At 38.1% G+C, this 24,918-nt stretch overlaps 1 protein-coding gene across 1 annotated transcript in view; it reads left to right on the top strand.

Annotated features, from left to right (window-relative positions):
• Positions 1-24,656, top strand: part of LOC306887336 (R-spondin-2-like) — a 55,030-nt gene extending 30,374 nt beyond the window's left edge. The window contains exons 3-5 of the mRNA XM_079444992.1: positions 2,164-2,307; positions 2,816-3,004; positions 23,375-24,656. Coding sequence (XP_079301118.1) covers positions 2,164-2,307; positions 2,816-3,004; positions 23,375-23,493 — 452 coding nt within the window. The 3' untranslated portion in view covers positions 23,494-24,656. The remainder of the gene's footprint in view (positions 1-2,163; positions 2,308-2,815; positions 3,005-23,374) is intronic.
• Positions 24,657-24,918: the final 262 nt, after the last annotated feature.

Here is a 24,918-nt window from a genome sequence, read left to right as displayed (position 1 = left end):
GATTAAAGCACAAGCCTTATCTATATGTAATGTGCCAGATTTTCTCTTTTAAATGCATGCTTACCTGTAGACCGGTGAAAGTTACCAACTTCCTGCTAAAGATCCACAAAAAAGGGTGCCTTGATGTACCTGAGCGGAACCTGCAACCTGCTTCACATGGTTGTAGATAGCTGTAGTCTGAGATCCAGTGCCTATCAGGCAATCGGGCCTCTGAAGAAGCTTTTAAGAAGTGCCATAAATTAGACAGCTCTCAGTGGCTCCTTTTAATTATGCAGGCCAGCGCATCGCCCTGTTGGTGTGGCTCATGTAATTTCTATTTGCAGAGTCACAACTTGATGAAATGCTGGCACGCTGCCCTTGATATGCTGTGGCAAGGCGGGGCGTGGGAGGATCGGTGCGGCGGTATTGCTTCCTTCACAGTATCTTGACCCCTCTTTCCCTTCCAACCAACTCTGATGTTAACACAGCAGAACTTCATCATGTTCCAGACTAAATCTGTTCACTTAGGCCTAGACTATGACCTTTTAAGAATTTATGCAGAGGCCTTGCTGAAAAATTAGCTCAAATTTTATCCAAATGATTAATGACTTCAAGATCATTTCAAGAGTTCCTGCTAAAACATTACAAATATTTTATGCTAAATGTGATTTTATGCTGAGTCTAAGCTTATAATTTGTCAAATTCTTATGCTAATAATGACTGTATGATAAATTATTTAGTCATTTGCTCAGGTTTTATGCTAATAATGATTTTTTTTTCTAAGTTCTTGTTATTTTTTCTAAGTTCTTGTTTTTTTTTTTGCTAGTAATGATATTATGCTATATTTTTGTTAATAATTTGTTTAATGATTTTATGTTCTTGCTCAGATTTTATGCCAATAATGGTTTATGCTAAATTATTGCTAGTCTCGCATAGCCAGACCTTCAGACTGACAGTAGAAAGTTTGGGAACCTTGGCCACTTTGAATGGCCAAGGCCCGCCAAAGAGGCCATATGACTGACAGCTAAAGCAACCAATCATGTTTCATTTTGTGCTGCGTCGTGTTTAGGGGCATGGAAATGTCCCCACAATAACAGACCGGAGTGTAAAACTGTTTGAAATATAAGATAATATGCCGCGAACTGTAATATTTCACATACTTTTAAAAATTGTGTGTTTAGTTCATCCTGATAAGCGCTCATCGTCACACTTGTAAACACGACAGCTTTCTTCTTAAATGAGGGGGATTGGCATAACGGCATCTTTGTTTCCAGGTGAAATGTTAAAGAACGTTACACACAAATCCTGTATAATTTAACCAATCCGATGACAACTTTGAAAGCTCTGAAATGTTTTCAATTTTGTGTGCAATATGCATCAGGCGTTCAACCAGATGAACTGAGACTAATTTCTTGCTGAAAATTAGCAAAAAGTTTATGCTAATACTTTTTTTTTGTGCTAAATTCTTGTTAAAACTTTGCTTATGTTTTATGTTAATTGTAATGCCAAATTGCTAAGATTTTATGGTAATAAAGTTATGTTAAGGTCTTTTTCTAATTTATTAAGTGTTATGGTAATAATGATTTTATGCCAAATTATTGTTAATAATTGTTAATTATTGTTAATTTGTTATTTCATGCTTTATTCTTGTTCATTAATTGCTAAAATTGTATGTTAATAATGATTTCATCATAGGTCTTTTGCTGAGATTGTACACAAATACTGATGTCATGTTACATTCTTGATAAAAATTTGCAAATATTTTATGCTAGTAATGCTTTTATGCTAATAAAGTATGCTACCGCTTGCTCAGTCAAGAGAGCAAATGAGAACAGAAATTTCCTATTCTTGAATGCTTGGAGATGTTCTGCTTTCCTTTCTACTGTGAAGGGGTCATGATGAGGTGATTCCTCATTCCGGATGTCATCACATCTTTGGAGTTCTATGCAGCCCTAAAAACTCTCACACCCCACACTCCCTGGCTCAACATGCATGTCAGAGGAAGTTGCACTGTAATATCTGACTTCCTTAAAGAGAAAAGCTTCACAAGGCATCAAAATGCTTTTTCCCGAAACCATAATCCCTCTCTCACGCTGCTCCCCTCCCCCACCTTTCAGTCTGCTCCAGATGAGGAGGTTTGGTCTGCTGTCCCGACTGACGTCTGTCTCTCTTGTTTCTTCACAGGATGTAGGATAGATAACTGTGAGGCCTGCTTCAGCAAAGACTTCTGCACAAAGTGCAAGCCTGGTTTTTACTTGCACAAGGGCCGTTGCTTCGAAAAGTGTCCAGAGGGCTTTGCTCCTCTGGAGGACAGCATGGAGTGTGGAGGTAAGTAACAAGCCTACTGGAGAATAAAGATGAAGCGGTTAGCTCTTCTGGAACATGATAACTGGTTTGTAATCAATCTAAGATGGTCATTATCATTTGATAGGCCATCTTCAATACCAGCGACCAACTGGTCAAGCCAATTTAAGAAGGTAAAGCTAGCTTTTGGGACATAGTGGCTGATCAATCAGCGAATGACTAGCTTAAAAGAGTTAATAAAATTTTCTGACCAGCTAGAACCAGTTACTAAGTTCCCAAATACAGCTACCAGTTTAAGCTAGATTTAAGACAGATTCTAGATTTTTTTGTCTGTCTCTAATATTCAGTTCTTCAGTCCACAAAAGACATTTAAAATATCCATTTTGTAACCACTTATCTGATTAATTGTTCATTAGGTCTAATATTACTGTATTGTATCTTATCATTTCCAAACTTTCATAGCCTTTATCAGTGGTTTTCATCATCATCATCATCATAGTTCTCTAAAGTCTAGTTCTGTTTCACCCAATAGAGGGTTGTGAGGTGGGCCAGTGGAGTGAGTGGGGGACCTGCACCAGAAGAAACAAAACCTGTGGTTTCAAGTGGGGTCTGGAAACCCGAACACGCCATATTGTGAAGAAGCCACCAAAGGACACAATACCATGTCCGACCATCGCCGAGTCCAGGAGATGCAAAATGGCTATGCGACATTGCAGAAAAGGTGAGTGTGTGTGTAATTGAAACCGCATATGTGCTCATTCCTTCAATACAAGCCCTTTTTTAAGAGACAAATCATCCATTCCATCTGCAAATCGTCAATTTCATGAGATTTCCAAACTTTCTTCGCTCAAAGAAGGAAATAGTTCTGCGGCCTTTTCGTCTGCATCTCACCTGTTTAATCTTGAGCTCTGTTTTTTTGGACTGAAAAGTCGGCTGCCCCAACCTCAACCCTTCGATTTGGGTTTTCAGTGTCGACTGGCATTTTCATTCATGATTTATTAGTATTTTTCCATGCTCACTTTAGTCAGCTCGCCTTAGTTTTTTTTCTCTCTCTTTTCTTGAGCGCGTATGTGTTCTCTCACTTATTCTCCTCTCCTCCCAGTGGAATTCCTTAAAGTATGAAGTGCAGGTTTCCTCAATGGCACTCTGTTTCCTTTCTCTATAAGAGAGTTATTTGCGGTAGGTGGTGCATGTATTTTACCACTAAAACGAGAAGTAAAATCGGAGGGAAAATATTTTTTGAGTAAATAGAGCCAAGGAAACATATTTTATAAAGTGTTTAGTTTGAGAAGAGATGGGCCAAGTTTACTCGTGGAAATAATTACCGTATTCAGGAGGGCTTATCAGGGAAAAATCACGATGATAATTAATCGAGACATTTCCTCGCAGCTTTTTTCTTTCTGCTCACCTGAACAAACTTAAATCTTTTGTGGTCACTGACTTATGATACTGTCACACCGAGTACACATGTAATTTCAATTTCGGAGGTCAGTAAAGGACAACACATTCACAATGAGAATGTTTTTTGACTGATTATGGAAAGGTTAATTGTCAAGCCAGAGACCTGAGGCAATACAAAGTTGAACTTACTCAATTTCCACTGTTTATTTAGGTACCTCAGTCTTCTACTATATCTAAATTTCCATAAAGTCAACTTCAGTATCAGGTCACAGCCACTGAATTTTGCTCTATGAGCTATTACCAGTTTTGAAAAGTTCATCGTTAAAACGGAATCCATTCATCTTCACTCAAATCATTTGTAAGACTTAGAAAATGGCCTACATTTGTACATAGACTCTCTGACAGTTGCTTTAGAGGGTTGCTGATGGACTGAATATGTTTCAGACATGTCACATGGCCCTTTTCCCCATCCAGTGGTTGTAAGGTGGGGAAGGAAGGTTGGAAATAGTGATTTTCTGGCACGTCTTCCTTCTGTACCCTAGGTTGGCTCTCTCCACAGGAATTTTTCCCTCCCTAATTTAGCTCCTCTTGACCTTTTCCAAGAGTATTTTATAGTCATCTTTAATTAAAAACTGGCATTGTGATTCATGGTTAGTGGTCTCAATTATCTCATCTGAGGTCAGTGAGCCATTTTTAAAGTCTTTACTGAACACGGAGTGAAGCTGTTCCTTTGTTACCTTTAGAAATCACTTTGCAAGTAAGTTTATGGAAGTCCTACTTGGTAATATGGTTAGTATGAGTCACTAACAGAATTTACCTCTTTGAGGAAATACTTAAAGTACGTAGCATTTGAACTTACCAAGAAATGTTTAATGGCAAGTTGTCACGTGGACGATCAGTCAGTAATGATATTGACATAATACTTTCGATACAGCTATCACTGAATATAATGGTAACTTGTGATTCACGGTGTGTGTGTGTGTGTTCACTGCTGTGTGTGTGCACGTTGGATGGGTTAAATGCAGAGCACGAATTCCGAGTATGGGTCACCATACTTGGCTGTATGTCACTCACTCTGTTAACACTCTATGTTTTTGATTCTCTAAAAAGAACCGTCTTGTAAGAGTCATTTGTTAGTGAATTGGACTACATGGGTTGTGAGGTATATTTTTGTTTCACTAAAAAGAAACATTCATAAGTGTCATTTGATAGTGAATCAGGCTGTGTTCTCACTGTGTGTTTTTGATTCACTAAACAATCTGACTATAAATCTTACAACACTGATCGTATTGTATGTTGTATTTATGGCAGTGCACTAGAACTGGTGTTCAGGGACTACTAGTGAATTTACTAGAGACATAATGCTAATTTCGATAGATATTCTATAGAAATAACATTGTTACAGTCATTGTCTTACATCCCAGTGTAGAGAAATTATTGTGCACGAGTGACCTGAGACGAGTGGTCGAGAGTCTTAAACGAAAGGCCAGGATAACATAGCCCCTGACTGACCTCTTACATTACACTGGATTCCAAAGACTTTGTGAATAAGTCCCTGAATGCTACCTAATACGACTGCTTTTCTCTGCAGTATAAGAAATTACTTCGTGAGACATAAATAGGATTACAGCCAGACTATAAACATGTACGCATGTGTAAGTTTATGTATGCCCTGCAAATTTCAAATGTATGCAAATTTCTCTACATAAGAAGAAAAATGAGGCAAAAGGTAACTGTGGGAGAGTGTGCTAGAATACGACCCCGTTACCATAATGCACATAACATCAGATACTAGACACCCACCTGTGGAAATAGGTATAAGATTACGTAACAGCAGACCTTGCAGATTGCTATGGATTAGACATAGGCAGGAAATACGAGAAGGTAAATAACATCAGAGCAATTCTACATGTGAATGCATTTCTGGCATTGTTTATCTGATCATCCAGCTTCCATTTCTATGAGCTTTAATGTCACTGGACATCATTTACAGACCTTTAGCCCTAGCTTGAACTTGATGCAGATGCGACTTAAGAAAAGATGAAAACATCTGGACACCAGTAGTTTAAATTATTCAATGCACCAGTGCAACAATAAGTAGTACGCCCTTTTTTTCTGTAGATATGTGCAGTTACTTTAGATTGAGGGTTAGTATTACTTGAGAACCTCAAGTATTACTAGGGCTGGGAGAATTGTGATTCATTGTGATTCTTTACTTAATGACTCTCAGTTGAAAACCATGCTAACATTAAATAATGCAATAGCTTACATTAAAATAAAAACAATATTTTACAACATTTTTTAAAATTAATGTTAATTTACCATATAGCCTACTAACACATTTTTAACATTTCAGGTTAGTAAAAGTTACTTTAACTTGGCACCGAAAGCTTTGTGGGCAGCGCACTGACATGCAGTGCCGTTGCGCTACGGGCGTCCCAAGTTCGAATCCCGACTCAAGGACCTTTACCAATCCCAGCTCCCTACAGTATCCCTCTCCCACTTCGCTTCCTGTCAGCTCTGATCTGTCCTATCATAATAAAGGCAAAAATGCCAAAAATAAATCTTTAAAAAGAAAAGTTACTTTAAAATGAACATCATATAAAAGCAGATTCTTTAAATAAATAAATAAATAGACACAGTAAATAAATAATATATGATAAATAATAATACTAAAAGTAATATTAGCTATAATAATAAATGCTGTGAAACAAAATCATTGTTAGTTCATGATACATAATACATTAAATAATGTTAATGAATTTATTAATATTATTAATAAACATAATGATTAAAAAGTATATGCAGGATAAAACATTACATATACAGTGATACACTGTGCTTGTTTCACAAATAAATGACTCTTATAAACCGGTACTTTTAATGAATCACTTTTTTACAAAAAATGACTCACTTCATTAGTTTGAATGAATCAGCTAAAATGAGTTTCGAGTGAATATCTTTCAGTCATGTTCGACTCAAGAAATGTTTTGTTGTCTTGAGGATAGTGTAACTTAAAGGTAGGAGATTTCGTAGAGGCTAGCAATAGCAAGCTAGCTTTGAAAGCATAAGATCCCACCCTCGCTGCAAATAACAGAGGCTAACCAGTGACAAGATGAGAGACGGCATTGGTGAAGGTTTGAATGCAGAACTGACAGATTACCTCATATCTCGTTCACTGGTGAGAAAACATTACAGTACAAAGCACATAATATTACAATAATAACGCCTTCCATTCTTGCTTGGTTTGCAACAGGTTGCGCAGAGCTTTGCAAATACATAGACAGGCAGGTAGGATAGCCTATCATAGTCCTCGGATCGAAGGATTAGATTGGACAAACATTTTATGGTCCTACGCCTTCCACAGACAATATAAATAGCCTACATATAAATACATTTAGACCACTTAACTTAGTGATTGCTATCGGAATGTTTTTGAACCAAATCACATACGCTGCCTTTAAATCAGTATTGTAGCTAACTATTGTTGAATATCACCATTGTTCACTTCTCTACTTAGGATCTGAGAGTTGGTTGCCGGGCCGACGCTCTCTCCCAGTAGGCTAGACTGCCTCTTTCTGGCAGCGTGATGGGACTCCTCAGGGTGGTGTATAGAGTGGGCCGTAAACACAATTTATTAATAGTCGCCCGGCTGTTTGTGAAAATGAAATGCCTGCTGAGCTCCAGCTCACACCTAACCCAGCTCCTGTCATCAAATCAACAGACTGACCAGACAGGCTAGAGAGAGAACAATGCTATTCTGCCATTGAAGTGCTCTGTAGAGTGATATTCCAGCAGGGAGCATCTGTCAGTAGTATCACTGTTCTGAGGATAGATTTTTCTTCGTTCCTTGCACAAAGGTTTTCCACAAATCCCTCTGCCTTTCTGCAACCAACTAGCAGCAGGTTACTTAGTGTCAATTGTATTAAATGTTGTGTAAACAACTCAGACTGTTATTGCCTCCAATCGTCTCCTTAATCCTAGTAGTAATTCCCTAACATTGGATTTAGTGTGACTGAGGTTCAGACACAAACACGACATTGAGACTTATTGGATAACTTTGCTGTTCGTGGCAAAGCAGCTTTCAGATTCTCAGACAGCTAGAAATGGTGTATTGAATGGCATATTGGTGCATTCATAACCAAGTCTGTGCCACTTACGAGTAGTTCTATCGGGAAATTTTTTTACTTCAGGAACAACTGAGACTGCTTAGCACAGTGATATGCATGCTTGACTTCTCGTAACGATTTTCTGTGGTTTCTAGATTCTAGCTCAGGGCCAAAGAGGCATGGTGTAATTGATTTCCCATTTCTGAAACAGGAGAAACATATAGTTTTTCCTATATGCCCTGATATCTGTGACAGTTCCATGTCCTTCTTAGGTAACTGATGATCCTTTGTCATTTTTAAATGTAACATCCTGCCATTTTGGCTTCTTGCAAGAGGTGAATTGATTTGAAAATCCCTTTAATTATTATTATTATTATTTTTTAATTGAGGTAGCAAACAGGTGGCAAACAGTTTTGCAATTTGAACTTAAAAATAGATGTACTGTAAACCTGTGTGGTCCAAACCTTTATGACTTTCTTTTCCAGGTATCTTGAAAAATGTCTGTTTTTGTTCTCACAGTGGGGTCATTGGGGTCCAATATTGTTTTGGACTGGAGGTCTGCATTCCCGCAGGAGTCCCGAGGCAACTGAATTGCTGAGTGGGGGGGGGGGGGGACTGGGGGGTTACTGATATGTGAGCTGGAAGTGGGAAAAGAAGTGACCTTTGGGACTCCCACAAAATATAAAGTTACTCAAATTTATTTTATGCGTCTCATTTTATATTAGATGGCCTTAAATACTATGTACTTTTATTTGAATTAATAATTTTGCACTTATTGTGTACACACGTTTTTACATTGTACTTATATTTTAAAAATTTGCATATAATTACATCTATAATTAATTTCTGTAATTACTTTTATAATTACATTGTACTATTAATTTACTGCTTGTTTTATTTTAAAACACTAGCTTTTCTAATCTCTTTGTATTCTATCTATTTGTTTTGTTTTAATTTATTATACAATTAACAAACACAAAAAAGGCCTCTAACACTAGCTTGCTCTATTCTTTTTCTATTCTATCTGTTTTATTTATTATTTAATTTAAAAAACCTTGCTACATGTACTGCGTAAAGATAACTGAGACTTGTTATATCACTTGCATATCATATTGATTTTGATTGCTTCCATTGTCCTCATTTGTAATTCACTTTGGATAAAAGCGTCTACTAAATGTAAATGTAAAGTAAATGTAATTATACTGTTGACCCGTTCCTTACACCTTAACCCACCCTTAATCCTACCCATACCACCAAACCTGTCCCTAACCTTATCCGTATCCCACCTCAATAGCAGCAAAAGTGTTTTGCAACACAATACGAACACAATAAGTACATTTGTACTTATTTGTTTATGTAAGAATATAGTAGTTAAGGCCACCTAATATAAAGTGGGACCATTTTATATTTTAAGGTAGAAAATTACTCATCAACTGCATAGCAAAAAAATAAGCGGTTTACAAGTGCAGGGTTGGATATTCTGAAAAAAGCCACCTTCCTTTTTCCTGCTGTGACAAATGCAACAAGATAAGGTCAGATGTGTTGTTGTGTGTGGGTATTGTAAAAAATAGCCTATGGAAAGTGGTTTCATACTGAAACGAAACTGAAAAATCAGTTTAAATCTCAATCAGCAGGATTGGTGGGAGCAGGACAAAACGAAAAGTTGTGAGTGGGAACGGAAAGAAATCAAACTTATTTTTAGCAGGACCGGCATAGCATCTTTCTTGAGCAGGACTGAAATATGAATCCTCAATTAATTAAACCTCGATTTTGGATCCCATTGGCTTTCAATGTATGGACAAAAACGGCTCATCTTTTGTGTTTCAAAAAGTCATATAGGTTTGGAACACATAGGTGAACTATCATTTTTGTTTATTGTATATGTTGTCTTGGTATTTGCACTTGCACCACAGGGCCTTAAATGAACAATATTTCACCCCCTCTGAATACGTGTACACAGTATGGCTAGCCCTCCTGTATCATGAATCTAATACTCAGAAGTTGTAGAGAGATCAGTGACTGCGGAGGCGCTGTTTGCCTTCCCTTCTTCAGATGAGGATGGACGAATATCCAGCCACCAGTAGGCACTGTGAAAGACCCCCCCCCCCCCCCCCCCCCCCCCAATCCTGTGCTTGTCAGTCTGGGAGCCAGATGGAGACTATGGTAAAGTGATGCCCACAGAGGAGTAATTGCCTTTAATCTGTTATTGAGGGAAGCAGGACGAGACCCGCAGCAAGGCATGGCCCTCTGTGCCACAGAGAAAACACTGGCGGAGTATCGTTTTAATGTGTGCACGGCTTTGCGCAGCACTGGTGTGTTTGTGGTTAGTTAGCGGACTGAATTTGGGGGCTTGGCAGGATAACCTTGTCCTCTGAACATTTTAATTACGCGCCGTGATCTGATTCAAGGCCTGTGTTTAGTTTGGAAAACTCCAAAATTCTAAATCCATACTTGAACGTCTTTTGAGTGTCAAACATTCCTGCTACAGATGCGAGCTTCCACAGACAACTAATTCACTACTTATGTGAGTCTCTTACACTCGTCCTGTGCCGAGTGCCCCTCCAAAACAAATAGCGGACGCCTCTCGCCACCGCTGCTGAGTGCGAGAGTGTGTGTTTGCACTTATTTATTTAATAACTGTCAGGCTGCCTCGCGCTTCCCACTAAAACTTGGGCCTCTTGGAGGAGAAAGTGATCTGCAGATGACGACTCCCGATGAGATCCTGACTCGGTGTTGAAATTCAGGAATGATAAATGGTGAATTATGCCTGGGTAATATTGCGGGCTATCATTGGATATAGCAGGAGCGCAGTGTGCGCTGCTTTCCCAGGGCAAGTGGAGCTCACTAATTGGCTGGCGTGTTGGGTGATTATCCGTGCCTTGCACCCAGGTCTGTTGTGACTGGTGTGCCAATGGACTAATCTTTCTTTAATTAGCTGACTCCGCAGGACTGACACGGGAGCAGGAGGCCGCTGTTTCGCCGCCAACATGCTTTTCTACATTCACACAGCAGCTCCCATATATCCTCCCTCTATGTTCATTTGTACTCTTTTGGTCTTTTTTTTAAATTTTGCATTGCTGCAATGCTAATGTTATTGGCTCTGTATAATTAATTGCTCACTTCTTTCAGACCGTTTGTCATTTGTAGGTCACTTTGGATTGAAGTGTCTGCCAAGAGTAAATGTCCAGATGAAGATGAAGTGTCTGAGAATGGACATCTGGTGTGAGGTCAACAGTAAATGCTGTTTGTCAATAGTTATTGATCTTTAATGATTCGTATTGAATTATTCATAACAAGTTGTTGAGATATTGATTTTTTTGGTTAGCCTTTCTAATGGTGCCTGATTTCAAGAAATAATTTTTGGCACTTTTATCATTTAAAATCAGTCCTCTGTCTATTTTACCTGACCCAAAGTGGCTTGAGCAATGATTTCATTTTGATTAAGTGATAACGTATAACTTTTGCATGGAAGCCAAAAAAAAAAAAGAAAACCGTGTCTTGACTCTTGAAGAATAATTATTATATTTTTATAATTTCGACATCTACGAGGTTTTAAGACTTTGGAGGATAAGAAATAATCAAAGCAATATGGGGTGCGTTTCCCAAAAGCATTGTTAGCTAACTATGGTGGTAAGTCCCATTGAACTCTATTGGTAACGACATAACTTGCGACCATAATTGCTTTTGGGAAACGCACCCCTGCCTAGCTAACTTTGCTAACATGATAAGCACGTGTTGCTTGAGCATCTTAAGTAGTCTCAATCTCACTCTAACTTGGTACCCTCTAACTTGAAAGTTATTTGATTGCCCCCCTGATAGCAGAAAATTGCAGCTTTTAGAATGACAACTAGAGAGACCAGGCCATTGAAGACATCTAAAAACCATGTAAAAGTAATAGCTGTCAGTCAGGCAGCGGATCAATTCAAGCAACTTCTCACCTGCTTTAAAGTCTGTGTCGCACCCTCTGCCTAAATTCTTGTGGTCTCTGAGGAGTTCTGCCAGTGGTAAATCTTCCACAGGGAGCGAAAGTCATTACTGGTCCCTGGCCGTCTTTTTCACTTTTTTTATTTCTTCACAGTTACATTCCTTGTCGGGGGGAGAGGGGAGTCTCTGATTAACTCCCCAAAAAGTGCCCTGCTCCCTGACCAAAATAAATACGGCCCCTGTCATTCTGTCAGCAACTGTCTTCAGAGAGCAATATTTGAAACACCCCATGATTCCACCTAATTTTATATGGAGAATCCGTCGTCATACCACAGGCATGAAATTTAGAAGTGGAGTGCTGTAGAAGAGGGATTGGTATCTATCTATCTATCTATCTATCTATCTATCTATCTATCTATCTATCTGTCTGTCTGTCTGTCTGTCTGTCTGTCTGTCTGTCTCTCTCTCTGTCTGTCTGTCTCTCTCTCTGTCTGTCTGTCTCTCTCTCTGTCTGTCTCTCTGTCTGTCTGTCTGTCTCTCTCTCTGTCTGTCTGTCTCTCTGTCTATCTGTCTGTTTCTTGCTTTCTTTCTTTCAGCTGAGCTACAGACAACCTAAGGCAGTCCATGTCCATGTTTATTTCTCAATATACATTCTAGCGACCATGACTTTCAGCAGTTATTCTGTCTCATGATAGCTTCATCCGTTTATCATCACTCTAATTTGGCTGCAATCATTTAGTGTTTGCCATTTGAATGTGGCTCTTCTGTCCTCCAGGCATCTGCGTAGCCCACTGCATGTCCTTCCGCAAGGCCCCTCACATGCTTTCATATACACAGACACACACAACAGGCGTACACACATCACACATGACAGGCAAGACACTTCCTCCACACAACCTTCAATAAACATGCATTCATACATTCCCACACATAAGCACTAATGTATAAGCTCCACTTTTGATAGTGTGTATGCTGAGGTTCCGTTTCATGTGCCCGCAATATCAGTGGGACACTAGCAAGGCCTAGACCACCCCCTCTTCGGGCCTAGCTGGGAGCGGGGTATGACTTTCAACATCTGGTGCACAGTTGCACCAACTCAACCGCTAAAATCTTCTGTCCTCTCTCTCTCTCGGGCATTTTTATTGAGACATCACAGCTTGTAATCAGAGCCTCACGATACTGAGGGAAGCTGTGGCTTCTGACCTGCTCACATCCAGAGTCTTGGACCAACGAAACAGACACCCAGACAAAACAAAGTGTCGTTTGCTGCAAGATTCCTGTGTTTTAGGTGTTTGGACATCGAAGCTTGCATACGCACAGTAGGAGATAACCAAAAGAGACTGTGTCGATTTACATGTAAAAGCACCAAAATAAACAGAAGGGTTGTAAACGGGAATGTGCACTATTCAGAGCTGAATTGAGATATTGAGATTCCAGTTCAATTCCAGAATTTGAATTAAAGTAACAAACAGGATGGGGAATTTGGATTTAAAATGTAATGAAGTAGCTACAGGTAATTAAAAGTCCGAAAAAAAAAAAAAAATCAATTATTGAAAATATTTTATTAATTAGATAGATAGATAGATAGATAGATAGATAGATAGATAGATAGATAGATAGATAGATAGATAGATAGATAGATAGATAGATAGATAGATAGATAGATAGATAGATAGATAGATAGATAGATTGATTGATTGATTGATTGATTGATTGATTGATTGATTGAAATTCACACTTAGAAATTGAAAGGGTGCCAAAATTTCAATATAGAATTTTGCCCAAACCTGGCTGTAAATTACAAAATCTACCCCAAATTTCTGGTCTAAATGGTGCAGTTGCTCTTGGTAGAAACTCTTTTCTTTATGCTGAATTTATGCAGATTTTATTCAGTACTGTAATTTCAGTGTAGTTGCTTTACGGCAATGAAAGAAATCCTCAGTGTTTTTCTCCGCGTTTTTTAGCTGGTTTGTTTGCCTCTCCACGTTTATCCAGTTCCCAAAACTCCATATCCCAGTGCTTATACTTAATACCTGGATGTAGGACAAATCCCTGCTACCTTCTAGTTACTTTTGGATCTTTTCCCTGACATGTTCCTGTTTTTCTTACCATTGCTGTGGTGTGAAACCCCTGACCTTGTTGGGCCTTGAAAGAACTTAGCAGAAGTACTTTAGCAGAACTAAGGGGAATTACTGGCACTGGGGCGTTTGAGTTGAGGGGGGCTCCATCGCTAGATGATAAAAGCTGTCAGTTTCACTCAGGTGAGTGGTTTTGGTTTGACAGGAACCTTTGCACCTAGATCCTCAAAACAAACCTCACAGCCCCACAGGCCCACAGATGCAAGTACAGAAGTTTTGTATTGCTCTTTTTTTAAAGTCAAGTCGTCTCGAAAGGATACAAGCACCCCGTTTAGACAGATGATAGTCTTTGAAGGGAATTTTATGAATTGAGGAAAGGCGAGCAGGTGTGATGCCCTTGACTTCAAGTATGTCACAGAGGATCCCTCCTCTCCAAAACACACACACGCTCACACACTTCTATCTTCAGTTTTTGTGCATAAGCCTGTCTGATTTGGCACAGCCCATCTGCCTCATGGGCACTTCTTCTTTATGTAGAAACCCGCTTGGTTCCTCGAGACATGAGGCAGATTTCCTCTCCGTTCCCCATTGAAGATGGAAACCGAAGGCCTTGTTTCTGAAATGAGATATTAAGAACACATCATGCCGCACAATTTCCGCTTACATCCTCCAGAAGATCCCAAAGGAGCAAACAGATCTGAAACTGCCGGGCGTATAGCTCAGAAACACATATGGCCCAGACGGGGCTATGACAGGTACGTTCTCAGCTCAAGATGTAGCCTACAGGTTTGCTTTATAGTATGGCTGCACTTCGGTGTGTATTTATATACGGAACAGATTAGATTGTATGAATTTAACATGAATCTCAGTTTGAAAAGCCCCAGTGGTGGTGGCCCCAAATGTTTCCCATAAATTCACAATGAACGTTCGCTCTCCTGCCAACACAACCGCACATCGTGGTGTAAAATAGTATTACCTCTGCATCCATATGTACAGTACATGACAAAATCTGAGGCTTGGCCCCTATATAGGGGGGCTACGATGTTCTCATTTGCCGTGACGCACACACTTACAGGTCGTACTTCCCATCACCCACAGCACTCGCAGGAAATGCAGCTTCAGGAGTAAAATGGAAAACAAATGTTCCATCAAATAGTTTGTGTAATTGTAGTGTGACGAGGTCATATCCTTGGCAGAGCTGTTAAAATTTTTCTTCTTCCTCTCCATTTTCAGGGCAAACATGAAAATGTGCTTTTAAACATACAGTAATTGTACAGTTAAATATTTCGCACTGCCGGAGCAAGCGAAAAGTGATTGATTCCAGGGACGAGATATTTTCCTGCTAGCTTGTAAGGCAGTGAAGACAGAAGCCTTAATTATAAGCTAATTCTAGCAACCGCCTTTTTGGTACTATAAACAAAAGATGTTCTTAATACACTGAACATTCCGAGATGTTCATCGTAAAATGCCTGGGCGTGTAATGCAACACATCAGTTATTTCCCTCTGACGATAGCTGAATTGATAAGAACCACTGCTAGTATATCATTCCTCCGTTCTATCAGCACGAAACAGATGTTTACGTAAATCTGACAGATCAAAGCGCCGCGCTGAGGTTTAAATACACTTAAGCGACTCCAGAAAAACTGAATACTTCTACCTCGGCTATAGCCATCATTTGCCTTATCAGAAACTATGCGTTTGTGAAATTGTAACATATGACACAAATTATGAATATGTGGTATTCCCTTGATGTTTTTTATCGTCCTATTGCCATTTTCTCAGTGCTGGTTGGTAATAGCGTTGGATGCTCACTAAAATAGCGCAGAGGTTCTCTTTGATAAAGCTGTGGAAGCTTTTTATGTCGCTCGTCAGAAATGTAACATAACATTTAGGCAGTAATTAAATGAAACTAAAGCTAATTATGCCTCATTTTCTGAGGGACACGAGACTACAGCTCTATGTACTTAAGCCCAGATGTTGGGGGTGAGTCAGGCAGGGAGATAGGTGACCACAGAAGCTGTTTTGCAGCCTTCTCTATGGGTTTGCGGTGGCAGGCATATCAGCTTCTGTGTGTGGCATAGACGGCAGCTGGCATCACTCACGTCTGCAGGTGATTGACTGATTTATGAATAGATTGATAGCTCCATGTATTATTTTCTTAATATGTATTTTTGAAATTTATTTTTTTGCTTTAGTATTTAACAGTTGTTTAAAAGTACTATTAGTACTAACCCATTGGAAAATAGTTTTGTCTTGTTTAAAAAGATAATTTATTTATTTATTTGTTTAAATTTAATTTTATAAATGTATTTATACATAACACACACACATACACATTGGGCAATGGGTTTAAAGAAATACACTTCAACGTATATTCAATATATATTCTCTGTCTTTTGCAATTATTCTCCCCCAAAAATGTATCCTATTTTTGGAATGCTTTGATAGTTTTACTAAAATCATAAAACAAATAAATTATTTTTTAACTCAGTTTATCATTTTAATCATTGTAATTTTAGTTGTATGTGATTTTTCTATCATTTGTATTATTATTTATATTTTGCTTTAGTATTTTTATTTAGTTTTAGTAATTGTAGTATTACAATTTATATTTTGTGTTAAATTTTTTCATTGAATATTTATATTTTATTTTATTTGATAAAATACTATTCTTAATAAATTACAATTTTAATAGCATTTACATTTCTGAAATTCATCCTCATTTACTGATTAAATGCAGGCACGATTAGATGCCTTGTAGTTAACATATAGGCTACAAGATGTGGGGATGCAGTGCTCATGCGGGCCCCAACTGACCCTTCACTAGGAGTTTGATTGACAGCGATCTGACCAATCATGATGCCGAATCTGATAGGGATGGGATTTTTGCGAAGGGTCAGTTGAGTCAATCATTTACACTAAATAAAAAATACATTTCAAATTTCATCAGTCTTAAATAATAACCCAATCTGAGCTTGAAAACTCTGAATGCATTAAAAATAATGTGTTCAATCTTTTTTAGTTCAGCTCTGGCCCAGTGTTTTTGTGATAAAGGTCATGATTTTTTACGGATATCTTCAAAGAACTGGTGCGGTACACTCACCTGCTCCTGAATCTCTACAATTCTACCGTTGCTCAGAGTTAAGACAGTAATGACTCACCTAATCTCAACTTTAGTTTTGAGTTCAGAATGCATGTGTTTTAAATCATTCCTCCTGATAGTAAGCAGCGCTTCAGAGGGAGAGAGAGAGAGAGAGAGAGAGAGAGAGAGGGGGAGAGAGGTATGATCCAGAGTAACCTTGTTAGGCTAAGTGACACTGTGCAGAGAAGCTTCTTGTCAGCTGGTTAACAAGATGGACTTCTACCTATAAAGGATCGTCTTCTCAGGGCAGTGTTGGAGAAACTGCTTTAATACTGTAACCTAAGCTACATGCTAATCATAATTTAAAGTAGTTCAACTACACATAAGTGTTTAGCTACACAATGTGAGTCACTTACTGAATTGATCCTACTAGATGGCAGTATTTTTAAGTATGACATATATTATAATTAAAATACTGAACTTGTATTTTACTTCTTCATGTTAATGTAATGATTTAGATGTTGGTGTTATCACCATATTATTTTATATTTAACGATTATTCAAATTATTATTTGTTATATTTATATGCATTTATTATTTGTTGATTTTTTTTTTAATGAATTTACTAATTTATGAATGTATATGTGACATAAGTACATGCCTGTTGGAAAATAATAAATGACAAATTAAAGCAAATAACAAATTGGCAATTTTATTTTAGATACTACAATATAGTGCAAATAGCATATTTTCTTCGCGATAGATACTATTTACACTAAGTGCAAATAGCAATGGATTCTATTCATACTAAGTGAAAATAGCAGCATTTTTAATATGCTGTTTACACTAAGTGCAAATAGCTATAGATTCTATTTACACTGTTAAAATAGCAAGATTTTCTGCTATTTATATACTACTTATTGCAAATAGTGGCAATTATCTGCACCTCAGTATTGTAGTACATTATAAAACAGTGCAATAATAATGTATTGAGTGTAGTTTTAATTCAAATTATTAAATGGATGCCACCTTATTGGGACAATAAAGCCCTCCCTACACCTACCCTAACCCTACCTGATACTTTATTTTAGACTTTTTGATTATATCCTTCATTTTTATTGAAATTAAATGACTTTCTGATGCGATATGATATTTGAAAAAGGAGAAAAATCGTTTGGCAAAAGGCGGGTTCGAACTCGGGTCGATCGCATCAAAATGCACACGCCTTACCATCTACGCCACAGAAACTGAAGTGAATCAAGCGTCTTTTTTCAGTGTTGACTATCCCAATCACATGTTGGTGGGTGGAGATAGTGTAAATAGCCTTTGCCAAAAGGCGGGCTATGTGCACTTAGTGTAAATAGACACTCCATAAAAAATATCAGTTTTTCTGTAATTTATTTGATATCTTTTTTTATTTGCTTTTTTGAAATTTCTCATCTCCCAATAGCTGATGAATTACTGCTGCTTTAATCACTATAAAAATTACCTTTGAAAAAAAGGCATAATCTATAATTACCTTAATTTATATAGAAACTAGCTGCTATTAGACCAGTAAAACTGGATTGCAGCGGTGATGAATAAACAGGGTTTAGCACTGAAATGCTGTGTGTAAAAGTGACTCAACGGTTTAGTGAATTCCCCCTCTGTGCTCTGCCAGGTTCACTGGATCTCCTTCCAGACACATTGTCCACGCTGTAAATCAAGGGAAGCTGGCTGCAGTTACGCATCTCTTCACAGCATTATAAATGTATGTGTTAGGAGGCCCTTAATGGCTGCTAATCCAATTTCTGCCACTGAAATCAAATCTTGCTGGCGCCAGCGGTCCTCTCCTTCACTCACAAATAATGACTTTGCGTTTGGTGTCTTTATGAAAATGATGGACCACCAAAACTGCAAATTTATATAAATCTCCTACATCCACAAGAGAGCTCATACCCTGCTTTCCATTTTGCGTCTTTCCTCCTCATTCTCTCTTTAACTCTTGCCATTTTTGAGCGGGCAGTGGGAGGAGGGGATGAGATTAAGGAGCAGCAGAGCAGGCAATTATTAATTGTTGATCCCTTGAAAGATGAGACGGTTCTGAACAGAAGAAGAGCCTTCGCAGAGAGGCCCATTTACCGCTCACTTGTAATGCTTTCCTGAGGTCAGGCATCGATTTCCTTAAACCACATGCTGTGCTGATAAGATTAGGCCTTTCGATTCCTGAACTACTTGAGTCATGCAGATGAAATCACTTTGGGTTGGATTTTAAGGCTGTACGGACGTCTTTTCATTTGGTCATGGCCTCTCTGACAGCGGGTCAGTGCCAGTACTAGATAGAATAGGTGAACTTTTTATGCATTTTGTCACTGTTTTGGTTGGAACGCACTTTTTTAATTGTAGAAGCCTTTTACAATAAAGTAAAGCATAAGAGGAATGTTTTTTACTGTTTCAATATAGTATAATAACTATGTATCTATTTAAATATCGATATTCATTTGTACATAGATATACAATATTTATTTATTTGTTTTATCATTATTGTTTATTTAAGTTGGTGTAAAGTAATATAAAATATGTTAAGCCATATTAATTTATCCATTTTAGTATGAATATTTACCTATTTAAATATGATTATTGACTGATTGATTTATATGCATTTGGTATAGAATAATATATAATTGATTTATTTATTTTTTTTTATCCAAAGTGGCTTACATTGCATTCAGGGTATATACTGTATTTGATAAATTCATGCATTTCCTGGGAATCAAACCTATGTTGCTAGCTTCATAAGCATGTGATTAGAGAAAACTAACATTTATATGATATTGTACATTTATATGATAACACTGATGTGTTATATTGATGGCACGCAGTGCGGTTAGAGCGAGGTAGAAGACTGAAAGGAGAGAATAATGTGTCAAATCATGTGCTGAAGGAATTTGTGGTCGGGAGTAGAACGTCCACCCAAGCGGTTTACCGTGGGCTTCGTTTCACATTGCCAGGTGTTTCAGCAGATCATATCCATGCGTGTGGCAGAAGCCAGGAGAAGAAAGTAAGTTATGAGGAAATCATGCGGAGTTACAGTACAGAATGTGTTTCAACTTACACCTGTGTTCTCTTCTTTGTTTTTCTTTCTTGACACTCATTCACTCAGGGGAACGCTCTCTCTTTTGTTGCCAAGGAGTGGTAATCAATTTTCCGTGCAGATATCGGAAAATTAGAGCGGACACAAGCACACTGTTTCTGATTAGCACTAACTTGTTTATTTGTTTGATGCTGAGAGTCATGTACAACTGAGTGTCTTTTGGCAGATGCTTGTTTTATCTACAAAAGGAAAGCAATCAGTGTCGGAAAGATTTCTTTTTTTAATTCCACTAAAAAACAGAAAGAAAGAAAAATAAACCAATGTTTATAGATAAAAACCATTCTGGCATATGGTTGCTTTCAGCTTTCCCAATCAGAAATGCTAAAAACACATCATTGTTTCCTCTCACGTTTCTCGGCTGTAATTCAAACTGTAGGATTGTAACGAAAGGCTGCACTGTCTTGACCTCACACTTTGAACCTTGCTAGTTGGATTTGGCAATTAATTGTAAATATTAGATCAAAACTGCAAACAAGGCCCTAATTCAAACAATCGTATGCCTGACATCAATTCAGGTTGAGACACATTAAATAGTTGCAGACATCTTGATATGATTTTCCATTTCAGGCGTTTTTTGACCTGCACAGACATAAGGCTTTCAGTTAGTTTTGGTTGCCCTCTAGCTGTCAGTTATGAAAAGTAATAAAATTTCCATCAGCATTTTCTCAGAATTCACAAATGAGTGATGATTTGAGCATCCGATGGGACGTGTAGATGAAAGCTGTTGCTTGTAGGAACTTTTACTCGACCCTGTTTGGTGAGACAGATAAAATAAAATATAATAAAATCAGGGACATTTCTGGGTTCAACAGTCCAATTTGAAATGTTATCATCCATGATTCTTTGAACTGTATTTTACTGTAGTATGTCATGAACTATACTCTCTCTACTGTAAATTACCCTTATGAACTATAATGAGATTAATGATAACTCTTCAAATTAATGCTAGTTGAATAACAATGACGTCAAAATTGATAATGACTTCCAAGATGTTCCCGAAGACACTTCCAGACAGAAAAAGCCATCAAAAACGGGTACCCAGGTACCATCTGGTAACTTGCCATGCCTTTGACAAATATTTCCTACAATAACCTTTTAGAAAAACCTGTCCTTTAATGTCTTTTTGACTGATGTCTTTGGAACGATTTGATCAGCTATTGCCTGAAGTTTAGTTCTCTCCTTGTTAATCACACTGCTCTCCACTACTATAAACAGAACTTAATGAGACAGGATATTGTTCTAATGGTTGGGAAGAAAGCACACATGTGCTCTGGCCTGCAACACAGGTCTTTTAATGTAGACCCCTGCTCTTTACTGCCATCAAAGTGAGCCTCTAAATTGATCATATTGCAGACTATGTTTATAAAGCACACAGTTTTGAATCAAAATGGCCTCTTAAAACGGAAAGCGTAAAGAAATTGCCTGTGGTCATTATGGACTTGCATATTGTGTAAATCCGTTATAGCTCACTTGAAGCAATTGGAAGCAACATTTATCGAAGAGGTTCAACGGCTTCGCTGTTGCTGTTGTTTTAATGCGAGGCACATGGAGATTCGGTTCAGTGAAAACTGAGTAAAATGGACCCCGAGGGCTTTTCGAGGCGTTTCTGAAGGCATAACGAGCCGTTGTGTAAAGACAACATTTTTGCATTTTGCCAAATTGCAAGACCGCAAGAAATCAGTCCCAAAATAGAACGATTGTATTAATTGCAGGAAATTGCTGGTGGAAGATTAAGCGAAATTGTTACATTTTTTTTTTTTTTTCTCTCGTGCCACCAAAAGAGAGCATTTTCTCAGGGTTGTTTCCACTTAAGAAAATCATTTTCTCAGAATTCACATCGTGGGGCTGGGAATGGCAATCGGGCAGCTGCGAGCGAGCCAAGCACTGGGACCGCGTTTGAGAGAGAGGCCCACTTGAGATAAAGTCACCACACATTATGCTGCCTTGCCTCATTTTGTGGTGCTAAATGGCCTGAACAAGTGTAATAATAAGACTGTGAGCCAGGCCTTGAAATACAACTATAGAAAGATTATTTTCTGCAGCCTGTTCATGAACCGTAGCACAGCTAGCGGAGAATGTGTGCCAGATCGGGATTCCAGATACCACCCGACATCCAAGTCTGACTCGTTTTTCCCCTGCTGACAAATTTTCTGTGCCTCTCAGTCACACTTTCTCCTTCGAACGTTCACACACTCGCACACACACTCAATCATACGCACCTCGTTATCTTATTTGCCACTGTTGAATTTAGCAAGCCACCCTTCGTTGTGTGCGATATGCCACACAGCCTTTCCCAGAATGCTTTGCCTACGACACCTGGCTTGCATTAATTCTGGTCTGAGAAGCCTGGCTGAGAAGTAAACGAGTGTTATGCACTTTGCTCCAATGTTTTTTGAGCTGGAGTGTGAGGAGGGGAGAAGGGGTGAGGAAAGGTTCATTTGGTTTGGGGTTCTGCTCGGAGAGCTGCTGTCTTTAAATCATAAAAAATATAATTCACAGGCAGCTGAAGGTCTCGCTTGCTGCTTTAACCCTTTAAGAAACTGCAAGAATGACAATAATGACAATAAAGCTCAACTTGACTTGACTTGAAAAGAAATGGTTAAAGGGAAGAATATATTTTCTTATTGAGTGAAGTAACACATTAATGTACTTGTTTTCATTTTCAGCTGTAGTGAAAATAATTAAAAAAACACCTCAGCCTCAAAAGTCAGTAAGATTTTTTTTTTTTTGAAGACACAAACTAATACTTTTATTTTGCAAGGATGCATCAAATGGATCAAAAGTGACTGTAAAGACATTTATAATGTTCATTAAAAAAAAAAAATATTTGTTTCTTTAGCACCAAATCGTATCAGAGAGGATAATTTGACACCAAAAATGCAGCTTTGCCATCAGAAGTATAAATTACATTTTAACGTATATTCAAATAGAAAACAGTTATTTTAAATTGTAATACTATTTCACAATATTACTGTATTTTTTTATCAAATAAATGCAGGCTTGGTGACCATAAAGAGACTTTTTTCAAAAACTATTAAAGTTTTTTTCAAAAACTTTTTTCAAAGACTTTTTTTAGTGTAGGTGTAAGTATAATTTAGTTTAAAAGATGGTGCTTGCTTAATGATACAGAGGATGGTAATTTGATTAACTTGGCTTAATTATGTTCCTAATCATGAATATTCTGCAACTGAAATTGTTTTGTTTTTTTGGTTAATATTTAAAAAGGCTTTTAGAAATGAGTGTGACGTCATAATGATTGCAGTGCCCATTATTTAGAGTGTTTCTTACTTGTTTTCTGCTATCAATCAGTCAAGACAAACAGTTTCAAAGATTAATTAGCTTTTTCTGTCTGTTTTGCTATAGGCGGTTCGGGGAAGGGCCACCGGACCAAAGACCAGAAGAAGTCCAACAAGCAGAGGCTGCGCTTCCGGGCTCAGAACCAACACAGTGACCACCTCGCCTCTCTTCGAGCTAGCCAGTAAAAAAAAAATAATAATAAAAAAAAAAGAGAGAGAGACTTTCGATGGAACAAAGACCACAAAGCTGCTAACCCATGCTCCACACACACCTACCCTGATGAAAACACACTCACGCATCCAAACAGGATTATTCACACTCATGTGGTCACACTGTGTCTCTGTGCCTCCTGCTGCTTCCCTCACCGGTGACACGTCCCCCCGACCCATGACCCCACTGTGATATCATGGAACACTATAGCAGCTGTTCATATAGCTCATATCTCGTCCTATCTGAGGAGGAAGAAGAGAGAGACTGAGCTGGAAGCACAGAAAGCTTGGGCCTGGAGACCTGGAGGAGTAGAACGAGCACAGAGTGGCGAAAGGAGCCGAAGGGATTAGAAACGTGATTGAATGATAATGATACCCTGAAAAATAAGAGAGAGACTTATCTGTATTTATGTACAATTTACACCATCAGAGTGTGTCATGTATTGCCTTTCTTGTCCAATAGGTACTTTGTTTTCCATAGCAATGTTGCAAACCATGCATAGTTGCGGAATTATTATTCTCAGCACAAGATGTTTACGTCCAGACCGCTTTGTGCTTTGACTGTATATTGTGGGTAAGAATCTTAGTTGTTCAACTAGCATGGCCACAAACTCATGTGTACATAGTTGGTGAGTTTATCTAATAACGGTAACATTGATGATAAATATAAAACAAAAAAAAATTACTGTATTTTCAGTATTGACACCTTCAGAGTTTAAATGTGTAAAGGGTTATAATACCAGCTACAGTTAAATGAATTTAAAAAGAACAAAAAGCTAAATAAAAAGCATAGCCTCCACATAGCTATTACATTTATATGGTATATAATTGATTTATTTATTGATCTTTTTTTATTATTATTATTATTTTTATGTTTGGTGAAACTTATGTCTCTGTACCTGATACTCCTCAGTGCTGAAGTATTTTTTCGACCACTTATAACAATACAAAATATCTCCAACAGTGGAAAGCGATTGTGTCTGATTTGCCGATAATTGTCCTTCGGAAATTCATTGTGTAAACCTGGTTTAGCATCTTGTACTTTGTTGATCACACATCCTGCAGCAGCTGAAGTATATCGTCAACTGATGGATAATGTGTATATTGTGTGCTAATAAAACGCAGTTCATGTTGCACTTCATGGTGCCCTTGTATATTTTTAAAACTTCGCCAACCTCCCTTCAAGTCCCAAAGCTCTATTACGTAACGTTTGTCATTTCACCGCACACCAACAGTTATGCCCAACTGGCAGCAGAGAATGGGGCTCTTATTAGAAAGTGACATCATTTGGAGCGGCTGTATGTCTTTCTGACAAGGTGCAAGTGGCAATCTGTCTATCGCTACTGGCACTGAAACCACTGCACAAAACCTTCAGGTAGGTTCTGCCAAAATGGAAAATTA

The sequence above is a fragment of the Barbus barbus genome (assembly GCF_936440315.1).
Source record: "Barbus barbus genome assembly, chromosome: 21".
Lineage (NCBI taxonomy): Eukaryota > Metazoa > Chordata > Actinopteri > Cypriniformes > Cyprinidae > Barbus > Barbus barbus.
Note: the sequence above shows the minus strand (reverse complement) of the source record. Positions and strands in the feature narration are given on the sequence as shown.